Source organism: Ammodytes marinus, assembly GCF_949987685.1.
Source record: "Ammodytes marinus genome assembly, chromosome: 5".
NCBI classification, from domain to species: domain Eukaryota; kingdom Metazoa; phylum Chordata; class Actinopteri; order Uranoscopiformes; family Ammodytidae; genus Ammodytes; species Ammodytes marinus.
In genome coordinates this window covers 11,101,107-11,122,203 of record NC_137234.1, presented here as the reverse complement: position 1 = coordinate 11,122,203, position 21,097 = coordinate 11,101,107, and the positions used below count along the sequence as shown (strand labels likewise).

The window sequence follows — 21,097 nt, the reverse complement described above, 5'->3', positions numbered from 1 at the left end:
TGTAGTTGTGAATGTGCACGTGTCCTCAGACAGCGTGACATAGCAGGAGAAGGCGGGGCGTGGCTGTCTTGTTTGTGTACCATTGCGTCACACACACCGTCGATGGAGAGGAGGAGGATGATGGACGCTGCGCTGCTGGTGCTGCTTCTGGGACACCTCGTCACCGCGCTGGAGGTCCCACTAGACCGTAAGACAACAGAGCACGCACCACACACGACACAACACAACCACACCCAAGAGAGTGTCATTGGAATATTATAATATTCTTATTAATAATATAAGTTCTCTGGGTTTGTACGATACCTAAAACAATTCAGGCAATTAATCAATTAAGTGACAGAAAATGTATTGGCAAGTCATTTATCAAGCACATAAGATGATCAACTGCTTTTTTTTTGTTATGTGTGACCATGAACTGAATGTGTTTGGGATGTGGACTGGTATACCAACCATTTACACTCTACTGTATATACATCTATAATATGTACTTGCTATTACTACATTCCTGTTTTCTTAACACAACATTTTATTTTGAAAAGGAAACTCTATGTTGTTCCTTTGGTTTGGCTAAGCAATCACTCTTTAGAACCAGTGTGTTACCTATATTGACTGATGCGGGGAAAGGCCGACCCCTCAACATACCATGTTAAAAGATCTTCTGCACAGTGTTTGGTTGGTGCCGTTGACCGCTGCATGCTAGCTGCTCCTCAACAGGGAACTGGCCTTGTTTGAACCACGTTTGAAGCAGAAATAATGCAAGATATTTTCAACCACTAACATTTGGTCCTCTTTACTGTCACACTTTTTCTGTCTTGTTTGCTGATTCTTGGGGGAAAAAAACACTTAAAGTTCTGGAAGGATGTAAGTTTCCATCTCGTGTGAACTCCTGCAGAGGTTGTGCTAGCAATTTTTGTTGTTGTGCTTTAAAGGTTGTATTTGATATTTTTTATTATATTTTTGTAGTGAGTTTGGTTTTATTTATGTTATAAGTTGCTGAGTGTGATTTTGCAGTGGACTTTTGTATATTGCATGCATTGATCTCTTTGTTTGCTTTGTTTGCTGTTTTGGTTGGTTGTTGTTGCAGTGGTAGAGCATTTTTCCTTGAGCGATATTGCAAACAGCATGAGTTCTTATATCGTTTTCTTCTTGTTATAGTCCATTAGTTACCTCCCCGGCGCTGACAGGAATACATTAAGCGTCTGATCATTACAATGAAGTGAAATGTACCTGAGTGTTCTGCATGCCTTTTTTTTTTTTTGCTGTTGCACGTTATGAGAGCTTTTTCTGTTTGTCAGCAAACGGCTGTCGGGATTTGATTCAGTGCAGTTCTGTTCGTCTGCTTGTGATTGTAAATGATTGCTTGAGTACTCAATACAGCAACAAGAAAGAGCTTAGTTATGCAGTAAAGGTCATGATTGAATATCACCCTCTTTCTGATCACCTTTTAGTGCCGCAGCCACCGACCATAACTCACCAATCCCCCAAGAACTACATCATCGACCCGCGGGAGAACATCATAATCCACTGCGAGGCCAAGGGGAAGCCTCATCCTAGGTAAAAAAAAGTTCTGTGAAGTGAGATTTTTGTATTCATAAAGCGCTTGCTCAAAGAAAGATATTCCAGGTGTGTGGATTCAACCACCACCTGTCCAGTTTTCAGTTAAAAGGCTCCACTGGCTAGTCTCCAGAAAATTCTGTTTGATATGCAACTGGTAAAGTTTGGGCTTATTCAGACTTTATAATAAGTAAAGATGGTACATGCTGCCCTTGCCAGAGGCTAAGAACGAATGCTTTTGAAACTTTTGCTTCCACATCATGCCATCCTCTTTGCTTTATTGATCTAAGTGTAACATCCACTTCATTTGCAGGCAACATCACTACATGTACACACACACACACACACACACACACACACACACACACACACACACACACACACACACACACACACACACACACACACACACACACACACACACACACACACACACACACACACACACACACACAGGCATGCACAGCTACTTTTTTACATCATCAGATATTATGACACTGATCTTTTTTAATTTTTGCTTCAGTTTCTCCTGGACAAGAAACGGGACCCACTTTGACATCGACGAGGACCCCAACGTGAGCATGAAGCCTCACTCTGGCACCCTGGTGGTGGACATCAGCAGAGCGAAGGCCGAACAGTACGAGTATGTGTACCAGTGCACGGCCAGGAACAAACATGGAACTGCTGTTTCCAACAACATAGTCGTACAACAGTCCCGTAAGTTCACTACAGTCCAACATTTCCATCATTTGAAATTGTTCTTTTCTTCCATTTTCTTAAAGTCATGCATTTCTCACATCATTCTTTTTTCTTTTCTAACAATAAAGTAGCATATTCCACATTAAGAGCCCTCCTGACAGGTAAAGGTTGCACGTAGAATGCAGCATGTTTCACTTAGCAGGATGTAAGAGTAGGTATAGATTGAATACCCTTTTGTATTTCTCCTTTTTTAGCGCGTTGTTATTCAGTTAGACTTCCCGCCCTCTCACCTTGCCTTCTCACGTTTGTCATCATATCAGCGACAGTCCATCAGTAACCAAAATATTTCATTTTAAATCCTGAGATACGTCATCCACTGCTGTGTGCATGTTTGCAGGGTCCCCCTTGTGGTCAAAGGAAAAACTCAAGCCAATCGTGGTTCAGGAGGGCGTGTCCTTGGTGTTGCCGTGTCGACCCCCTGCCGGCCTGCCTCCTCCAATCATATTCTGGATGGACAATTGTGAGCAAATTGGATTTAATGTTTTGGCTGTTTACATGTTCACATTTTAAGACACTGTTTTACCTTACACAGTCATATATTTACATACATTTTTTAAAAACATTTATTTGATATATGAACAAAAGCGACCATTAGTTTTTTGTGGCAGAGAAAATTGGGAATGTGGACCTTATGTTGACCAACATAATGCCTCAGAGGCTACTCAAGGTCTCATCCTTGGTCATGTACATTTGTCTTGATTACTCGAACAAGTATCCAGAAAAGCAATTGAATGTATTGAGAGGTGAGGTCAAGAATACACTTACACTCTCAAGTTTTTTGATTATTTTGTAAAAATGTCATTCATTTAAAGAAGGCGTTAGCAGGTAGAGTAGCATGTACCTAAAACAATGTAAGCTTCAACATATTTAGTTTGGTGTACATTTCAGACTTCCAGAGGCTGCCTCAGAGCAACAGGGTCTCCCAGTCCCTGAACGGAGACCTTTACTTCTCCAATGTTCTCCGAGAGGATTCCAGGAACGACTACATCTGCTACGCCCGCTTCCCTTACACACAAACCATCCAACAGAAGCAACCCATCACCGTCAAGGTCCTCAGCCGTAAGTCAGACTGTGTGTGTGTGTGTGTGTGTGTGTGTGTGTGCGTGTGCGTGTGCGGGGCGAGCAGGCAGCAAGATAAATGCAGTCAAATTGCATAGAAGGTGTAATGAGCTCGAATGACGTGAGACGATGCGAGTGTGTGTGTGAGTCTGTTTGTAACGTGTGCACGAGAGGCAGTTGATTTACAGCAGTAGTATGTACTAGCATGACTGCGTAGGAGGGAAGTAGCATTTCCTATCTCTGATCCCATCCTCGGAGACGCCAGCCGAATCGTCATCCCACTGAAAAGACATATTGTCAGAGCTCCCCGCACTATCTGCCTGGCAGCCATTCATTTTATTACTTCTGTGAGACGTTCTGTATGCGCACACTCTCCATCAACAACAAAGGCTGCTCTCATTTAGTCCAGCTCTTTGCAGTTGACATGACGACAAGCTGTTCCCACAACATTCCTATTACAATCATTCTTCATTTCTTGTGACATTTGATCCATTTGAGTTTTTTCCCCCCCTGAACGTTTTAATCTAGTTTCATGTTAGGTTGTAAACACATGTGTTATTTTTTTTATGTTCCCTGATTATTTCAACTTGTGGCATGTTTGATTTTGATTTTTGTGTTACAGTGGATGCAATCAATGACACAATGGCAGCTTTTTACAATGAAACTGATTTATTTAGTGGTGAGTTTTGGCACCCCATAGTGTTTACCCAACCCCTCTCTCCAAACCTTAGAGCTCCGATCTGTAGCTTTTACCCCACTAACGGCTAACCCTTCAAACCTGGCAACCCAAGCCTTTGTACACTCTCGCTGATTTATTTAGGGGTGACATCTGGCACCCTCTAGTGTTTACCCCACAAAATAGAGCATCAATCCACTAACTCTAACCCCCTGAATCCAAGTGAGTTCTCTGTCCCTTTGTGGTTCCTGCTCCTATCCAATCAAAATCCTTTTTATACCTATTCACTTCCTCCTATACATTGCTTCAACTGGCACTGCATGATGATTAATATCAACTGAGCTGATTGTATAACTTTGGCATGTATAACAATAACAATAACTTTTTTATTAAAGGTTTTTTTTGTGAATTATTTAAACACCTTTAACAATGTAGTCTGATTGGTGATAAATACAGTTTATCCCAACACACTCCTTTAAAAACTTGTTAAATGACTCCTTTCTGTTTGCCTTTCCTCCTTCAAACAGACAGATGCAAACTATCCCTGCACACTAACCTAATTTTAGATCTATTTCTTAATCTCTCTGTCACCAATCCTTTTCCTCTCACTTCATTTATCTTTGCTTAGAAGATCTTTGGTTTTGTCTCTTTGTCTAAAACAATGCTACACATTGGCCATCCCGAAAGCATGCAAGCAGTTTGATTCTAATCAAATTGCTCACATGCTCACAGGGTCTTCTTATCTTATCATCACCATAAACGTTTAGTACATTTTCTTCTATTATTATTAGTTCAGTTTATTACTTCTTAAGTTCAGTAGCAGAAAGCACATCTCCAAGCCTGTAATAGTCAATTCTATATACGCTTCATACAATAACGGCAAGAGGATAATTAATTGGCTATAAACAGCCACAGAAAGCAGTGCAATAAAACACAACATGGCCATAAAATTGATATCTAGCCATAAAATATAAGCGTTGTGGTGTATAATGAAGTGGCTTAGTGTCCGTGCACTGAAAACCCATTGTAGAAGAAAGCTTTTATTATATGGTGGAGTGAGTACATTGAAGAAAGGCTTGTGAATGTGAAGGGCCTAGATCTTCACTTTCTTATGGACTTATGCAGAAGAGTTGATAATCATTTTCTTTGTGAATTTCTGTGTGTGTGTTTGCGAACTGTAGACAACGCAGCGGATGAGAGGAGGCCAACTTTCCTCATCCCATCTGGCCCCTCCAGCTCCAAGACGGTGTTGAGGGGACAGGTGCTGGAGATGGAGTGCATTGCCGAAGGACTGTAAGTGAAAAGAAATCTGCCATTTTGTTTCAGTCCTGAAAAGGCCTTTGAGTGCCCACCTGCTCGAGTGTCATTAACTCTCTTTGTCACTTCTCTCTCTCTCTTTAAATACAGTCCTACCCCGGATATTTCCTGGTCCAAAGTGAGCGGAGATCTCCCGGCAAAACGCTTATCTTTCCTGCATTACCAGAGGACCCTTCGTATAGTAAACGTGTCAGAATCAGACGCGGGCGATTACCGCTGCACCGCCAAGAATGGTCTGGGCTTTGTGCACCACAACATCCACGTCATGGTCAAAGGTGCGTGTGTGATTAAACATGCCGTCCTCCCGTCAGCCTGCCTCATTCTCCCCGCCATCTCATTATTGATTAATGCACGGCGCATGCCAACGGTGCACCAGAGTGTTGAGTCATTAATTTTTCTTCCGCCTTCTGCTGCGCTCCGCTCCATTTCCAGCTGCTCCGTATTGGATCAGTGGGCCGCCCAGGAACCTTGTTCTAGCTCCAGGGGAAAACGGCGTTTTGACCTGCAGGGCCAGTGGCACGCCCAAGCCCTCCATCAACTGGGCTATGAATGGCATCCCCATAGAGAGTGAGTCCAGCCTGTTTCTATGACGGAAACTCACTGTGCTTAGAAAAGAAATGTCCCAGTCTTTGAGATTTTTCATATAAGCTATGCATTTTTTTTAAGGTTCTTATTATTTAAGAGAAATGACAGATTTTTAAATACATTCTGGTTATGTGTAGCATTTTTCTTCCTCTATATTTGCTATCAACAATATTTGAGTTTTGAGTACCAAAACAATACTTTTAAAAAAAAAAAATTGTATCCCTATTTTCCTTTTAGACAAAACAAGCAAAGCCTATCATTTTGGACATGAGAGTTGTAGTGATCCTTTCATTAGAAAAGGCACAAAAGCCAAACCTATTACTTTAATACAGAGCAGACAACCCAGAAATAGAATTTATATGAGAGATACCTGTCCATATGAAAGCCTCTCTGAAAGGTTCACCCAGAATTCAAAGAGTAAGTTCCCTCTGTAAACCCTGTTATGCTTGAACAGATTCCCCTAAGGACCTGAGCAGGAAGGTGGAGGACGACACCATCATCTTCACCGATGTGCAGACGGGATCCAGCGCCGTCTACCAGTGCAACGTCTCCAATGACTACGGCTACCTCCTGTCCAACGCTTTTGCCAACGTGCTCTGTAGGTTCATTATGCAAGATCCATTTTTCTATTTGACCTCACTGTTTTCCATTTACATTGATTTGTGTGAGTGGTTATAACATGCCAATGATTGCGTTGCTGTCTCATTGAAGCGGAGACGCCCAGAGTGCTGACACAGGCCAACCAACTCTACCAGGTCATCAAAAACCAGCGGGCCCTGATCGACTGCGCCTCGTTTGGGTCACCCATCCCGAAAATTACATGGTGGGTTAATGAACTTTTAAGCGAGGAAAGTGTAGTGTGTAGTGTTGTGTTTCTCCACAAGCTCAAAGTGGCTGCCTCTCTTGTTTCAGGTTCAAAGACAGCCGGTCCAGCACGCTGCATGGGGACCCTTACATCCTTCACGACAATGGGACTTTGGAGATTCCTATTGCTCAAGCCCATAATAGCGGCAAATACACCTGCGCGGCAAGGAACTCACTCGGTATCTCTGAGAATCACGTCTTACTAGAGGTCAAAGGTGAGAGTGTTTCTCAACTGAATCTAACAGCTAGTTAAGATTGTTATATAAAGTAAAAATATCAACATTTTCTGTATAGTCAACGGAGTCCAAATAATAACCTCTGAAGTAGAGCCCTACTCCTGCCAGAAAAAATAGTTTATAGAATATTTGCTCACACTTGTTAGCCTTATTGTTGGATTCATTTATTTTAATACACTTAAATGAATCTTACATAAATCTCCCCTTCCCATCAGAGCCCACCCGAATCCTGAAGCAGCCGGAGTACAAAGTGGTCCTGAGGGGCACATCTGTAGTGTTTGAGTGTAAGGTGAAACACGACCCGTCACTCGTCCCCACCATGACCTGGCTCAAAGACGACGGAGAGCTGCCCGACGACGAGAGGTCAGAGCTGTCTCCAGACGTCTCACTTCTTGTGTTCGCTGTCTTTTTTTACCACATTAGTTTTAATGGATCTAGCCACTATCTAATTAGCACTCTTTTTAATTAAATTGTACTGTTATATTCTCTGTTTCTGTCTGGCCTTTTTGTCCTTGCTTGGACAAGAAAAATAGAAGGTGAACAACCCCGAGTTTGCACGCCGATGTAGCACTAAACCTGTGTGTCCGAATGCTCTGTTTACAGGTTGATCGTAGACTCCGACAGCCTGACCATCAGTGACGTGACGGAGTACGACGCGGGCGTGTACACCTGCATCATGAACACTTCTCTGGACCACGATTCCGCCAGCGCAGAGCTCACTGTTGTCGGTATGTTCGGCTTTTGCTAGAAATTCAATTTCTGATCACTGAATCATAAAAACAAACTCACAAATTATTCAAGAGCAACCTCTCTCCATTTCTTGGTCTTCCCAGAAATGTGAATCTGTCCAATAACGCACACCACCGCAGATTGCCTTTCAGCCCCTTCAGAGTTAATTGCCTGAGAGTTTACTTAAGAGGGGGCAAAGCGGATTTCGTCAGCGATCATGTCAGCAGCATGAATATTTGATTGTTACCTTGTTAGCCAGCCAGACAACCTTCTTTGTTTTTCTTATGGCTGACTCACCACTAAACCCCTTTTTCACTCCTGCCCCCCCACCACAACCCCAACCACTCTATCTGGCAGAGGCCACGCCAACACCAGCTGTTGTCTACGGTAAACCTGCGGCACACATGAGCTCCCAGATGTGCTCTGTTGACATGGGGCTTGTGTCGTTTGTTGGGTGTTTCTGTTACGCGAGCATGTTCTATTTTTTGTTTTGATTTACCGGAATGTACTTGTTGTCCTTAAGGTGATTTTTCATAACGTTTTCTTTTAAATAAATGGTATGTTTTTAAAGTCTGATTGCACTAAACCACAAACATCACACATTTAGGCAGCAATTTAGGAAGCAATTTCCACTCACACTTGAATGCGAAGATAATTTGTAAAGCAGCAGACATCTCCCTATCACACCACTCAGGATTTTTTTCAAATGCATAATTTCCTCATAACTCATTTATTCCAAGCATGTATTCCACTTTGTCATTACAGTTCCAAGACATGAGCTTCAATTTAGCCTCTCTAGTGAGCCACAGACTCTATTTCATGCAGAGTGATTGTGGGAGATCAATCGTTTTCATATGCATGATGCATGTGTATCATGGAGCAAATGACATGGTCCATTTAACCATGAAAAGAAACAGGGGAGTAACTGAAAGGTGTGCTTGGTTAAACCATCATACTTAGCATTTAATAAGAATCTAGTATGACAAGAAAAGTTTATGTGATGAGATATCGCCTTTTGTTTTTGCTTCATGTTGTCGTGGCATGGATCCCTTCATATACTGTAGCTGTCACTGTGTGTTAATGTTGCTGCCTGTGCTGTTCCTCCACCAGAGCGACCTGACCCCCCAACTGACCTAGAGCTGACGGACCAGAAAAAGAAGAGTGTTCAGCTCACTTGGACCCCTGGGGATGAACATAACTCTCCTATACTGAGTAGGTCTTAAGTGTGTGTGTGTGTGTGTGTGTGTGTGTGTGTGTGTGTGTGTGTGTGGGTGTGGGTGTGTGGGTGCGCGCGCCCTTTCACCTCATCCAAGCTGTTTGTGCTGTTACAGTATAAGTGAGGCAGACAGACACATTTTTTTAAGGGACATTTAACTGGTTTCACATATAGAGTTTAGTTCACTCGTCATAAGGAGACTCACTAGGTCTTTTAATGGAAAGCCTGCTTTGGAAACTTGACATGTGTGACTTGAAAGAAGAGGGCACAGAGGTGGCCCGGAGGTTCTTATTCATTATTTTAAGTTGAATGATGTGAATCGTAGGATCCAGCATTTTTTAAGCTTGACCCATACTAGGAACTAAAGTCGGGATATCTCAGCCTATACTGCTTTAGATTTTGTCTGTTAAAAAGGTAATCTGTTTTATAATGAGTCTTCAAGCAGTATAGAAGTGCAAAACTAATGCCCTGGAGTACTGCTTAAATTTAGTAGATTTTTGGCATTTGCAATGTGAATAAAATCTAATGGCCTACAAAACCTGAGTTCAATATCCACCTCAAAGTACTAGGATATTGACATATTTGTGCAAAAAGAGTTGAAGGCATTGATACCAGTTATGCAAAGTGTTCAGTTTTGTGCAATCATTGTGTTTTTTCCTCTATTTTCCACAGAGTTTCTGATCCAGTACGAGGACTCACTGCACCACCGAGGTGTCTGGCATAATCTGACCGAGGTCCCTGGAACCAGGACCACAGCTCACCTCAAACTCTCCCCCTACGCCCACTACACCTTCAGAGTGATGGCCGTCAATGCAGTGGATTTAAGCCCACCCAGCTTCCCCTCCAGAATGTTCAAGACAGAACCAGCAGGTACGATCGGTATTCATGTTTTCAAACACAGAAATAATAGAGAAATCTGATGATGTATTCCTAATACAAGTAATTGTGTTTTTGTAAGTAAGCATGTTAAAGTTAGATAGTACATAACTCGGCGGTTGGTGAATGCCTCGTTTCCTATCTGAGCCTCCATTGGGATAACGTTTCCTTTTGTCTTTATTACTATTTTTGTTTTAGCTCCGGACGAGAACCCAACAGGAGTTGTGGGATTTGGAACTGTGCATGATAATCTTGTAATCTCATGGAAGGTAAGGCTGTCCTGAATCCTGAAGCATTACTGTTATCCTGGGAGTACAATGAAACATCAAAGTATCCTCCTTAGTACTATAAAGCATGATTTTGTAATTGCCTGGTCTTATGGGATTTCATTTGTGCCTACTTCTGTTGTTATCCACCGAAAAAGCTTATACATGATGTACATTCAGTGTTTTCTGAAAAAGTATGGAAAGAAAAGTTACAATTTCAAACTTGTCTCCTCTTCAGCCGCTAACAGGCATCCAGTCTAATGGCCCAGGGCTTCATTATAAAGTGATGTGGAGGCAGAAGGGCATGGAGAATGATTGGACCGCAGTGACAGTGGCAAACAACTCCCAGTTTGTTGTGTCCGGAACGCCCACGTTTGTTCCATACGAGCTGAAGGTTCAGGCTGTGAACGACTACGGAGCCGGACCTGAGCCCGCTATTGCCCACGGCCACTCAGGAGAGGACTGTGAGTTAGACGGACTCTTTAGACCCTTATAGAATATACCATGTGCACAAGTGGATGCATTTGGCTTTGTGAACTATAACGTTTACTCAGTATGTTTCCTTTTTAATTGAACTGTTGTTTTGTTGTTTTCCTTGTCTTATCTTACAGTGCCAGTGGCTGCTCCAGGCAATGTGCAGGCCATGGTAGTGAACAGCTCTCTGGCCGAGATACACTGGGACCCTGTGGCTTCAAAATTAATACGCGGACATCTGAAGGGATATAAGGTACAGTACAAAAGGCAGTATAAGGAGTATGCCACCAATCCCACCAACCACAATACACCCTTAACACTGTATTCTACCTGTGTTGTGTATAGGTGTACTACTGGAGAGAGCGCAGCCTCCACAAACACAACCCCCATCATGTGGAGAAGCAGATCCTGACCTTCAGCGGGAACCACACCCGCGGCATGCTGCCCGGTCTGCACCCCTACAGCCTCTACTCATTCAATGTGCGGGTGTTTAACGGCAAGGGAGAGGGGCCCACCAGCCCCACAGAGCAGTTTGAGACACCTGAAGGAGGTAAAAGAAGCAATCATTTCTTCTCTCATTTCAATATAGTATACGCCAAATCATATTAATGCTTAATTGGGATCATCTAGTATTAACACTTAATTGGATCTATATTTCTGATGATAGCATACAAACAGCAGCATTTTGATTCTGAATCCTCAACCTTAATGTGTGTCATTAAAAGTGTCAAACTTTGCACATACATCATTCTACCTGAAGCATAAAGGTTAAACATACAAATGAATAAAGAATGGGCAAAACATATTTTTGACTATAATAGTACAACTCAAGTGAATCCTTGACGCTAATTCATGTGTTTTTTTTCTGCAGTGCCTGGAGCGCCTAATTCCCTGATAGTCACCAGCCCAAACCAGGACTCTCTAACCCTCGATTGGAGCCCTCCTCATGTCCGTAATGGACGCATTACTGGCTACACCCTCAAATATCAGCCAGGTGAGACTTTCTTTACTACAAGATAACAACTAGTGAATGTTACCTTCCTTCATGTAGTTTGTAGTTTTGTACGTCCTCTTTTATCATGTCTAGTACTGTCATCCTGTTCAGATTGTAAAACGGAGAGGAATACATTTTTAGAGTGATCTCAGCAAGTTACTTTGCCTAAAATTAAGACACAAATTAATAAATCATCTTTGTCACTCCCGCCTTCTATTCCTAAATCCCACACTTCCAAATACTTTCATTTCCACCTTTTTCTCACCATTGAAACTCCTACCCTGTCTACGCCCCCCCTCATTCCTCTATTCAACTTACCCCACTACTTCCATCCCCTATTCCATGATTCTTGTCGCCCATCCTCCACCCCTGTAGTCAATAACTCCAATGAGCTGGGCCCAGTGGAGGAGCTGGCCCTGGCGGCCAATGAGACCTCAGTCACTTTGCCCAACCTCAAGTACAGCACACGCTACAAGTTTTATTTGAATGCCAAAACAGTCAGGGGAGCAGGCCCAGCCATTACTCAGGAAGCGGCCACCATCATTGACGGAGGTAAGTCAGCAGACCCAGATAAAATGACCCAAAATAATCTTCATCGTTTTTTTTACCTGAAAAAGCAAGCAGAATTTTCAATACATTACTTTGATTACTCAGGTAACATGTCATTAATCTACACATCATTTGCACAGTATGATGAAAATTAAAACATCACACAACTCAGTTCAACCATGTCCTACTTTCATCAGGGTGGTTGATGGGTTGAGATGAAAGACCATTTTGTAAAGAATGCTTTAATTACTAATATTTGAATAAGGATAAGGGAACCAGAAACAATCTCAGACACGGTGTCACATGCTTTAATTTTGATTTGGTTTTATTTCTGGCTGCACCTCGCTGCGTGTGCCTTCTCAAAGTTAGCCATTTTTGGTTTGCTTTGAAAGACGTTCCTTCCAAAACACTGAAATGCTGATTTCTTTTTTGTGTGAAGCATGATGTTTTGTTTTTGTGTGTTTTCTATGAAGTAGTGCAGAAACAATCAGTCGATTTGTCATTTTGAAATGATCTCTAAATTAAATATTTAACATTTAACAATTTAAAAAAAAAATTGTAATCCAATGCTGGTTCCAGCTTCTGAAATTATAATTCTAACATATTGTGGTGAACTAAACAAATTAATTGTTTAATTGAAATAATGTTCACACATTCATTTTGAATAAAAAATTATTGATAGCAACAATTGAACGGTTAAATCAGGGCACTTGCATTTCATAACAGTGAAATGCTCCCCTGTCACTCAATTATGTACAATTGAATGTACAATATAATGCACACCTTTCCATATTATCATCATCTTTTATTTTTAGCATACACATAGCACTTCATCTGTGTCTATGTTTAGTGGATCATGAGTGTGATGATCCTGTTGCATTGTTACACAAGTTGACCCATGCCGTTATAAAAAACCTCAGACCGAACATCTCTTACATTACACAGCATGACAACATAAATGTCTTATTGTCACTGCTGCATATGGTGACAGAGATCCTGGGGGGGATCCTGTTGTTTCTCTCAACCAGCTCTAATATCACAGCCCGTCTGATGCATGTTTTACAGATACAGCTATCGCTTCTTCTACCGTCTATAAGCAATTTCCTTTCAGCGCTTATCAGTGTCTGCGGCCCACCAGCAATGCTCTGCAGAGTTCAAAGCCGCATTGATAAAGATGCTCTGTGACGTTTGCTGCTTTTTTTAATGTTTTTTTTTTCTTTGACCCCTTCTCACTTCTTCCATGGTGGCTGCTGGTGTTTGTTCTCGCTGCATGGCAAGAGCTTTGCTCGGCATGCCAATGAACTGTGTGCTGCTGTGTTTGATGACTTTGGTGTCTGTTTTGTCTCTGCCTTTGGAAAGTGTGTGTGTGTCTATGTGTATGTCTTGTGTTGTTTCTTGTGTGTGTTGCGCTGTTCACCCCCCGTCTCCGTGTTGTTTGCAGGAAGCACTCAAACCTCTCATCCCATTGCACGGCCTCCTCGGCGCCATCCCCCCCGCAAGGGTACAGATACCGCTGTGATCTTAGTAGTACACTACATCTCTGATTTGTCATACGATCATCTTTGTGTAGTTTATTGCTTGTTGTAGTGTATATTTGGAATTGCTATTGTATAAGGCTAAAAGGGTCTAGATGCAGTGATGCCTATAGCATTTAATAGGAATATTATTAAATCAAAGCAATGACTTGCCCGTTATTGGATTGCCCTTTTGACCAGCAGACCAATATTGACGGTTGTCTTTTCTCTTGTGTGCTCAGCGCTGCCTGTGAGTCCGTTTGGGAACGTTAGTTCCTCCATTGAAGAGGACGGGCCCCTGATCAGTTGGGAGTACGTGGGGCCGGAGAAAAACGTTTATGTAGAATACAGAGTGAAAAACAGTAAGCAAAGATAGTCCATTTCCTCTATTTCTGTCAGTTCCAAACATAGTTGGCAGGAGACTCGTAGGCTACTTCATCATTGGCATGTGCAGGTGAATAGAAATATTGCCAGTCACACTAATTCCTCCCAACCTGGACGCCAGATGTGATCAACAAGGCTGTCTGTCTGTGATTGGATTGCTAATGACCTCAATCCTGGTATTGACTGGAAAAGTGTTCATCTCCGGAGACAATCAGGCTGGAATTTACGAAAGATACGAAGACAAACATCATAAAAAGCAGGCACAAACATTTGTCTTATGCCAATTGATTTTTGACTGAAGTGCTCTCCATTATTTCTATCCACCTGCAGTGAGAATGAACAACACTGTGTTGTTGTAGTATGGCTGCCTCCCTCACACCTACTCCTTAATGGATTCCTATTAGGGAATAGCATAACCGTAGAGCCCTGTAATTTAGAAAAATGTTGTTTCCAGGAACATAACCTTGTGATCATTAGTCAAACACATTTCATATTTAGCTCCTCACCATTTACGGTGGCCCTGAGAGAACAACGCACAACAAATGCACATCATGTGTAAAGTCGATAACGCACAAATAATTAGCTTGTGTTTATTTGAGCTTTTAGGGCCACTGTAATAATCCATTCATATGAATAGTTTTTTTTAAATAACTAAATTCCACAAATATCAACTATTTAAATCTAATATAGACAGCAGTGTGATCCCATGCCAGTAGATGTTTAAAAAACTAATTAGTTACCCATAACGTCATGATGTCCCACCGTCACCCATTTTGCAGCTGTGTTTGCTCCCTCAAACGTACCTCTCTTCCATGAACGTCCCTCCCTGCAGGTGAAGAGGAGTGGCAGAGAGAGCTTGTGAACGGCTCTCAGAACGTTGTGCTGAAGGGCTTAAAGGGGGGCCTGTCCTATACGGTACGCCTGGTGGCCAAAGGTCAGCGCGACCAGCAGCTCCAGCGCTCTGAGGAGCTATTGGTCACGCTCCCAGGTGAGGCAGTTCCCGAGCGGTCGCCTGCCTCAAACCGTGGTCTGGCCTGGCCCCTTTGCACTGTGTCGTTTGTAGAGTATGTAGTAGTCTGTGGCCTCGTGTAATTACAATGCAGTGAAGCATGGGGGTTTAACAGATGTGTTATGGTCTCTCTGTTAACCAGGCATGTCCCTGTAGAGACAGTGTGTAGCAGCGTGCATGATTGTGTTGCTGATGTTTCAGCATCAGTCTTGTAGAACTGGTAATTTAGAAAAAGTGGATATAATTCTCATATAGCAGCTTAACGTATGTTTAGTGGTACAATGTCCGACCTAATAACACCCACAGTAAACCTGCAAGTAGAGTATGCGTGTTTTTGTGTCATCTGTGTGTGTCTTTGTGTATCTTCAACTATGTATGTGTGTGTGTTTATGTGTGTGTGTTTGTGTGTGGACTTGTGAGAGAGGCATTGATTTCCTTTATTGTGAACTAATGTGTTTTCAACAATACGTTCAAGTCACCATTAGATTAATCTAGAAGATTTCTAACTAGTCTAACCTGAAAGTTGTCTTTTTTTTGGTAACACTCAATCAAAGCAATCATGATCCACTCACGAACTGAACTCTCTAACAATAACATACTAAGAGAATGCTAAGGGGAATAACTTTTCACGTGTTTGTTGTAGCACATAATTGTGCCTTATCCGCCAGGGGGAAAAGGTCATCCAGTCCATAAATGTGAAGTCTTTCTCTCTCTTCCCCTGGCCTAGCAGTGGCCAGCAGACAGGTGGACATCGCCACACAGGGATGGTTCATCGGCCTCATGTGTGCTATCGCTCTCCTCATCCTTATCCTCCTGATTATCTGCTTCATCCAGAGGAATAAGGGAGGCAAATACCCTGGTGAGTTATAGAACAGAAAACACCAACACGGACATTTATAACCATCTCATTTAATCCCAGCACTTACAAACCCCCTTTATTTTCCAAGACTCAGTGAAACTTAAATGGATTTTAAGATTAGATTTGAACAAAATAAAGGAATATGGGGTTATTTTTGCCCTGAAATCACTCATGAAAGGTTTAAGACGGAATTTCTATCTGGTTCAAACTAAAAATATTCTCATCAAAACAACACGTAGAAAATTCTTCTTTCAACTATGATGAACATATTTCTATACTATTCTATACAATGTGCAACATTACACCTTTTCGATTGCTCCTTACTCTACTTTATAATCCTTCTACATCGCTTCCTCTTTTCTCCCCAGTCAAAGAGAAGGAGGACGCACACACAGACCCAGAGTTCCAGCCCATGAAAGACGATGACTGTACTTTTGGGGAATACAGGTGAGAGAAAGTGCACCGGCCTCTGGAGCCCCCAGAGCCCATTTTACCCATCAACCCTTGCCCCTGCCCCCCCTGCTTTTCTGCCCAGATGGGCTCTTTCTGAATGGGCTGGAGCTCTACGCTCCCTCCCTCTTCTCAACCCTTACAGCTGACCAATAACTAACCCAGGATCATCACAAATAGAAAGCAAAAAGCAGAAGTGCCCCTCATCTGAACTTCTACGACCGTGAAGCACAAGATTTTTTCTTCCCTGGGTTCTGGGACGTCCTGGATGCTGCCTGTGTTGGACTCTATTGTGTGTGTGTGCTTGATAGGACATTGTGGTGTCAATTGAGAAGCAGGACTCTTCAGGTTTCAAGGGGATTCAGGGGTTTGGGTGTCTTTATTTTCAACTTTAAGACTGTCAGGAAAAAAATATAGATAAGCTAGATTCATTTGCAACACATCTTACACTGACCCCAAGCATCAACTCCCATTCCAAATAATAAGCTAACTCATACACATCCTGTGTTCAGTAAACAAACATAGTATTAACACTTTGCCTAGTGTATTGTTACTTACATAAACAACCGCCATAGGATTGAAAATCACTGAACTGATAATTTTTTGCTAACTTACAGCATTTATCCAGCTATGCCTGTTAGCGTCCTCTTTCCGGGCTGCTTCTCCAATCGCACGCAGAATAAAGAAAAAATGAAGCACTTTACTTACTGTATAGCTAGCATTTTCAAATTGTTTTTATAAGTCAATTTATAAGATGGTCTTGCTTTTATATTTTATATTAATTTTTGTATTATGTATACATTAATCTGTTCTATGGATTTTATGCTGTGATAAAAACATATTGATAAATACAGTATATAAATATATATATAAATATATACATATATATTATATGTGATATGCATGGTGTGAAGATCTGATATATGAAAAATTGCTTCAGGCAATAATGTGTTGAATGGATTTATTGTTTAAATATAGTTATACAGTATATAGATGCATATGGATCTTACATGAAATGATCAGCATGTTTGAGGGACGCAATCATCACTGAGTGTACAAGAGCTGGTTAATGCTGTTTATCACAGTAAGTTAGCCTTTCTTTAATAGCTAAACGTTCTTTAAGGGTAAGACTGGTGATAGCCTACATTTTTATTATTGTCAAACAATGTAAACAGACCTAAATCAACAATGTGTGTGTCCACATCTCAACAGCTTATTTGTGGCTCTCTGCTACAAGCTGTCAACAACAGATTCCTACACATGTGTTTATTTACAGCAGCACGGAGGCGTTTGTGGCACCGACTGTAAAATAAACTACTGTGCCCATGTTCATCATTGTAATGAAGTGAACGGACACAACAACAACATGACTCATTGATGTAATAATACGTTTAGGTAATAGTGGAGCTCTGTGGCACAGAGGAATAGTATGTGTTGTACTTTAGTTTAGATGCATAGTCAATACTTTATAGTATTATTAATCCATTGCTGGTTTAGGACTTTCCAAGGGATTTTTTGACAACAGGAACAATGTAGAATAGCACCAGACTTGTCCTTTAAAACTGTACTGTGTGATTATCAAATGAGAGACCTATTTACACCGGAGGGGGAATCTCCTCAATGGACAATTGACTCAAAGAACACAGTAGACCATACATCACAAGGCAAAGTGTACAAATATTATAGTGCCTTTGTGAGAGTATTATACTTCACATCCATGCTGTTTCATTAAGCTCAGCTGGAACCTTACAGTATGTCAATAAAGGCATAACTTAACTCAACTAAGCTGTTCTTGTTTGACTGCAGGAGTAGTACATTGTACATTGGCGTATGTGCCTGTTGCAATGCTGCACTTCTTCCTCTCGAGTGTGTGCTGTGCGTAGTGCAATTATCCCTAGAAGTGACTGTTGTGTTGTGTGGGGGATCTCAGCTGGGTCTCCTCATCTGATGGCAGGGCTGTAGGGCTCAGGAAAGGTAAAGGTAAGGGTGATGGTGGTGTGTGGGCTGTCATTGTTCCTTTAGATCTAGCATGTGAAGAAGGTCAGTGGATAGTCAAGTCACCGTGGAGAAAAGTGCTCGCTGTGTAAGCATCCCAGGTTATTTCACGGCTGTCATCAAGTTTAACATTTGGTCATAAAGCCCTCATCATGTGCATTGCGAATAGACTAGTCTTTAAAGTCATTCATCTATGGCTTTACTGTGCTACTTTTATCCCTGAAAATGCATTTGCGTTCTGATTGTATATCCTATGTCAAATATAACATTTACAGTACAACATTTCAGCATTATGAGGGCTTTCTGACCCTATCTCATTGATGTTCAACTCATGTACTGTATGTGGAATGTTGTTGACTGTCTGATATCCAAAGAAAACTTTCTTTGCAGATTTCTCATGCATTTTGCCAATTTGTGATTATTATTATCACGCTTGCTTTTTTTGGGGGGGGGGATGTTTGGCTGACACCTTGCTTTCCAAGTTTTATTCACATCATTGCCTTGGATTTTTTCTGTTTTCCATCACAACCTCTGTCTAATGGGCTGGGAAATGCTTTTGTCAAACAACACGTCAACCACTTCATATTTGGTTTCAAGGGGAATTTGGACAGGGTGTGATTGCTTGAGCTGTATTCCCCTGTTGCCTGATGGAAACCAACTAATCATTCATAGCTACCATTTTTTTTAGACATGGAGCAAGCCAAATTCAAATTTGTTTCTTCTGCAGTGGGCACAAATGTTCACTACTGCATATTAATGAGAGATGTTACAATTTTATTAAAAATATATATTTTTATTTAATCTGTAAAAAAAAAAAACCTTAGCATTACCAATCAAACTTGCAGTAGCCATTGTATGCTCCTTCTAAAAAAGCCATCACTAATTTCCTTTGTTGCATCTGTCACACCATCTCACCTGTAACACCTGCATGTTATTTTCTCCTTCAGTGACAATGAGGACCATAAACCGTTAAAAGGGAGCCGCACGCCGTCCAATGGCACAGTTAAGAGAGACGACAGTGACGACAGTTTAGTTGACTACGGAGGAGGAGAAGGAGGAGACGGACAGTTCAACGAGGATGGCTCGTTTATCGGCCAGTATAGTGGAAAGAGTGCCAGCAGGGACACTGAGGGCCACGAGAGCTCCGAGGCCCCGTCCCCCATTAATGCCATGAATTCCTTGAACTCCTTTGTGTAGCCAATCAAAGACCAGTATGAGCTGGTACACAGACTGACTGCTCAATCCCCTACTTAGAGGTGTCCCTCCCCCTCCACATGGCATGGCTTTATAATGTCCATCATCCCCCATCCCCAGTGCCACACATGACATATGAAACGCACACAACTCATCAAAGACGTTTATGTTTTCATTTGGAAGTTTGTCACGGAGAGGCATTGAAACCTGTGCTCAATACACAGTATCCCACGCAGCATTAAGGATGGAAGTAGGATGTGGCTCAACCTTAAATATTTTATTATAACAGTGCATGCAGTACATGATATGACCTAAACCCATATATGAATTAACACTTTGATATTAACAAGTGTTGCATTCTTACCACACATCTCTTATGGACTATGCAGTGCTCGTCTGAACTATATCCGTTTCTGTTATCGGTTATTATTATACTATCTACTATGTTCAAATAGTAAACACTGTCTACAGGAAATCACTATTACTCCATGTATTGTCTTTTTTTTCCAACACAGAATTTTGTACAGGAACTATGTATTCAATAATGTTATTCCTTCATGCGATTTCCCTCATGCATTTACAGGGGCACAAGACAGATCATGTACAGTGTATTTATATATATACATTTATATATAAAGTGAACAATCTGTAAACTGAACTATTGGGAGCCGTGCACACAGCATGCATGCTTAAGATTGCTGCATTGATACATCCTCATCTGTCACCACTCCAACTGCAACTCTGTGGGAACAAGGCTGAAATGCTGCATGGCATGCCCTATGACCTGTTGACCTTTGTCCTGCATGTGAGCTCCTGTTTTATTAAGTTTGATATGAAAGCCAGTGGGGGACACGCTGAGGGTGTGACAGCTTGCCTCAGTCCCTGCAGTGCTTCTACAGCAGGTAGTGCCTTTTCTTTCTTTTCTTTTTTTTTAAAACGACGACTCAATGTTAATGTCTCTCTCCTGAGTTCAGTGACTGGAGTAGAGACAGTAGTAGGACGGCGGAAGACACATCCAAGCAAGGATGAGATGAGCTTGAGAAAAGGACACTGTGGCAGGAGGAATAATTTCTATGCTCTTGTCATCTTTTAATTTTTATTTTTTTTAAAGGCACCTCACTTCCTTGTGGCACAGGACTGGCTTTGATTTCCTCCAACAAGCTAAAAGCACCCACACGGGATCAGACTGAGACATTGTTCAAACTATGTCTGCCACATTTACAAAGTCTGCAATCATTATGTACACTGAGTGAATTTCTGCAGTGCATGAATGTATGACTGTGTGTGTGTGTGTGTGTGTGTGTGTGTTTGTGTGCGGATACGACTCATATTAGGCAAACATTGTTCACTAGTACTAACTTCACTTGAGAGCCTTTGAACAGGATCAAGATTTATTTTCTTCTTAACTTGCATCAAGTTCTTTTTTTTAAAGACATGTAGAATATTTGTTAAATTTGTATATACCTTCATCGATTGTACAGGGACGAGCAGCTTATAAGGCAGCCCAAGAGGCAATATTGTGCATGATATGGTTTAAC

General features: G+C 41.7%; 1 protein-coding gene across 1 annotated transcript in view; it reads left to right on the top strand.

Annotated features, from left to right (window-relative positions):
* The window catches only part of nrcamb (neuronal cell adhesion molecule b), a 65,707-nt gene extending 45,801 nt beyond the window's left edge, over positions 1-19,906 (top strand). Inside the window, 30 exon segments of the mRNA XM_080028277.1 lie at positions 6-187; positions 1,449-1,554; positions 2,078-2,271; positions 2,651-2,773; positions 3,202-3,372; positions 3,995-4,051; positions 5,230-5,341; positions 5,456-5,640; positions 5,798-5,932; positions 6,405-6,548; positions 6,662-6,773; positions 6,863-7,029; positions 7,266-7,413; positions 7,654-7,778; positions 8,137-8,166; positions 8,890-8,991; positions 9,668-9,865; positions 10,070-10,140; positions 10,376-10,601; positions 10,749-10,864; positions 10,957-11,161; positions 11,483-11,605; positions 11,981-12,157; positions 13,596-13,655; positions 13,911-14,041; positions 14,045-14,093; positions 14,885-15,040; positions 15,789-15,920; positions 16,289-16,367; positions 19,313-19,906. Of these exon segments, the coding sequence (XP_079884403.1) occupies positions 103-187; positions 1,449-1,554; positions 2,078-2,271; positions 2,651-2,773; positions 3,202-3,372; positions 3,995-4,051; positions 5,230-5,341; positions 5,456-5,640; positions 5,798-5,932; positions 6,405-6,548; positions 6,662-6,773; positions 6,863-7,029; positions 7,266-7,413; positions 7,654-7,778; positions 8,137-8,166; positions 8,890-8,991; positions 9,668-9,865; positions 10,070-10,140; positions 10,376-10,601; positions 10,749-10,864; positions 10,957-11,161; positions 11,483-11,605; positions 11,981-12,157; positions 13,596-13,655; positions 13,911-14,041; positions 14,045-14,093; positions 14,885-15,040; positions 15,789-15,920; positions 16,289-16,367; positions 19,313-19,562 (3,969 nt within the window). The 5' untranslated portion in view covers positions 6-102 and the 3' untranslated portion in view covers positions 19,563-19,906.
* Positions 19,907-21,097: the final 1,191 nt, after the last annotated feature.